Below are 2,938 nucleotides of genomic sequence, written 5' to 3' on the forward strand. Positions count from 1 at the left end.
CTCGACATTTCGACTTTTTTCTCTAAATTTTTACTTTTTTCTCAACATTTCGACTTTTTTCTCAAAGTGCCCAATAAAAAAAATCTTCGCCTCTCAAATATTTTTTCTCGACATTTTGACTTTTTTCTCGATATTTCAACTTTTTTCTCGACATTTCGACTTTTTTCTCGACATTTCGACTTTTTTCTCAACATTTCGACTTTTTTTTTCTCAACATTTCGACTTTTTTTCTCTACATTTCGACTTTTTTTTCTCGACATTTCGACTTTTTTTCTCGACATTTCGACTTTTTTCTCAACATTTCAAAGTTTTTTTCTCGACATTTCGACTTTTTTTCTCTACATTTCGACTTTTTTTTCTCGACATTGACTTTTTTTCTCGACATTTCGACTTTTTTTCTCTACATTTCGACTTTTTTCTCAAAATTTCGTTTTTTTTTTCGTCGACATTTTGACTTTTTTTTCTCTACATTTCGACTTTTTTCTCAAAATTTCGACTTTTTTTTCTCGACATTGACTTTTTTTCTCGACATTGACTTTTTTTTCTCAACATTTTGACTTTTTTCACAAAATTTTGACTTTTTTTCCCGACATTTCGACTTTTTTCTCAACATTTCGACTTTTTTTTCTCAACATTTCGACTTTTTTTCTCTACATTTCGACTTTTTTTTCTCGACATTTCGACTTTTTTTCTCGACATTTCGACTTTTTTCTCAACATTTCAAAGTTTTTTTCTCGACATTTCGACTTTTTTCTCGACATTTCAACTTTTTTCTCAACATTTCGACTTTTTTTCTCAACATTTCGACTTTTTTCTCAAAGTGCCCAATAAAAAAAATCTTCGCCTCTCAAATATTTTTTCTCGACATTTTGACTTTTTTCTCGACATCTCAACTTTTTTCTCAACATTTCGACTTTTTTCTCAACGTTCCGACTTTTTTCTCTAAATTGTACTTCAACATTAATCTCGACATTTCGACTTTTTTCTCTACATTTCGACTTTTTTCTCAAAATTTCGGCTTTTTTTCGTCGACATTTTGACTTTTTTTTCTCTAAATTTTTACTTTTTTCTCAACATTTCGACTTTTTTCTCAACGTTTCAACTTTTTCTCGACATTTCGACTTTTTTCTCGACATTTCAACTTTTTTCTCAACATTTCGACTTTTTTTCTCAACATTTCGACTTTTTTCTCAAAGTGCCCAATAAAAAAAATCTTCGCCTCTCAAATATTTTTTCTCGACATTTTGACTTTTTTCTCGATATTTCAACTTTTTTCTCGACATTTCGACTTTTTTCTCGACATTTCGACTTTTTTCTCGACATCTCAACTTTTTTCTCAACATTTCGACTTTTTTCTCAACGTTCCGACTTTTTTCTCGAAATTGTTCTTCAACATTAATCTCTATATTTCGATTTTTTTCTCGAAGTGCATAATGAAAGAAAAATCTTCCTCTAAAATATGATTTCTATTTTTCTCCTGCATGGCCCTAATACTCTTCCGTAGTGTTTTAACTGAGTTTTTCTTTGAAAGAAAGTTTTGATCTTGTTTTGTTTTGCAGAGCGACGGGCCACTCTGGTGACACAAACACGCGACGTCATCATGCAGATCGTCCCGTGACCACGGGCGACTTCATCCCCGTGACCGTGCACTGGAATAAGCGTGTTCAACACCATGGATACATAGATGGATGTGACTGATGTTTTCATTGAAATGTGTTTACAGCAGAGGTGTCAAACTCATTTTGCTTGGCGGGCCGGATTTGACCAATTTTTTTCTCGCGGGCCGCACGCTCAAAATAACAAAAACGGTGCAAAATTTTTTTTGTAATTCTTTTTTTTTTACTATTGTTTTCTAATCCAATATCAGTTTAGTTAATTTTAAAGGAAATATGCACTTTGTTTTGTAATTATGTAAAATATATTTCTTCAGGATCTTTTCTTGAAATTTCTCATTTATTTTCAAATTATGTAAGATACTTTTAATATCATTTTACAAAGATAAACAGAAACATGTTTTTTTTTATATTTCGCTTTTTTATAGGAAATTTAATTCTTTCTTATTACATCCGAGAGTGTTTCTTTGTGATTTAGAGATTTTTCCAGTATAATTAAGTGTATTTATTTATAAAAATTGGTCCAGATATTTACGCCAGTGTGCCGAAAAAGTCAGCACTTCTTTTAACTGTTTTACTTTGTCACTATCCTCGTATTCAAAACTGAAATCCTCCGAATAAATATCTTCTCTCATCTTTTTTAGCAGTGATATTTTTCCTGATAAAATATATAATAGTAGTCAGTTAATAAAAATAAACGACCGTCTACAAAGAAATAAAATCAGCAAATGCATTCTAGAAAACTAAAAAAATGTTGAAAACTGCTCTATTTGTGGAATAACGATGGATTTGTAGAAGAAATATATTATTGGATATGCTGCAATTCATGGCAATTATTTATGCCTTCCTTTTTAGTAAATTAACATTTAGTTTTTTTGCATTGGAAACTTCTCTCGGGCCGCACATTTGACACCCCTGCTTTACAGCATGTTGTTGCCACTGCTCCGTTTACTCACAGGGGGAGCAGATCTGATCAATAAAGCTTTGCCGGCAGTGTTGTAATCTTAGGCCCCGTTTCCACGTAGCAGAAACGGTGGTGTTTTCATGCATTTTGGCCGTTCGTTTACACAAAAATGATGACATTTTGAGAAAAAAGTCGAAATTTGAAGAAAAAAGACGAAATGTTGAGAAAAAAGTCGAGAAAAAAAGTCGAAATTTCGTGAAAAAAGTCAAATTTCGAGAAAAAAGTCAAAATGTTGAGAAGTAACTCCACTTCTCTGTCACTCCAAACGAAAGACTCTCGTTCATCTTGGAAGTAACTGGAAGTTACTCGTGTCATTTGTTGATGTTTTGACTTTATCTTCGGTGGTGTTTTCATGCGTTTT

General features: G+C 32.1%; 1 protein-coding gene across 1 annotated transcript in view; it reads left to right on the plus strand.

The window, feature by feature from the left end:
- Nucleotides 1-1,805, plus strand: part of LOC133420737 (low affinity immunoglobulin gamma Fc region receptor II-a-like) — a 39,745-nt gene extending 37,940 nt beyond the window's left edge. The window contains exon 7 of the mRNA XM_061710522.1: nt 1,560-1,805. Coding sequence (XP_061566506.1) covers nt 1,560-1,618 — 59 coding nt within the window. The 3' untranslated portion in view covers nt 1,619-1,805. The remainder of the gene's footprint in view (nt 1-1,559) is intronic.
- Nucleotides 1,806-2,938: the final 1,133 nt, after the last annotated feature.

Source organism: Cololabis saira, chromosome 20 (assembly GCF_033807715.1).
Source record: "Cololabis saira isolate AMF1-May2022 chromosome 20, fColSai1.1, whole genome shotgun sequence".
In the NCBI taxonomy this organism is placed as follows: Eukaryota; Metazoa; Chordata; class Actinopteri; order Beloniformes; family Belonidae; genus Cololabis; species Cololabis saira.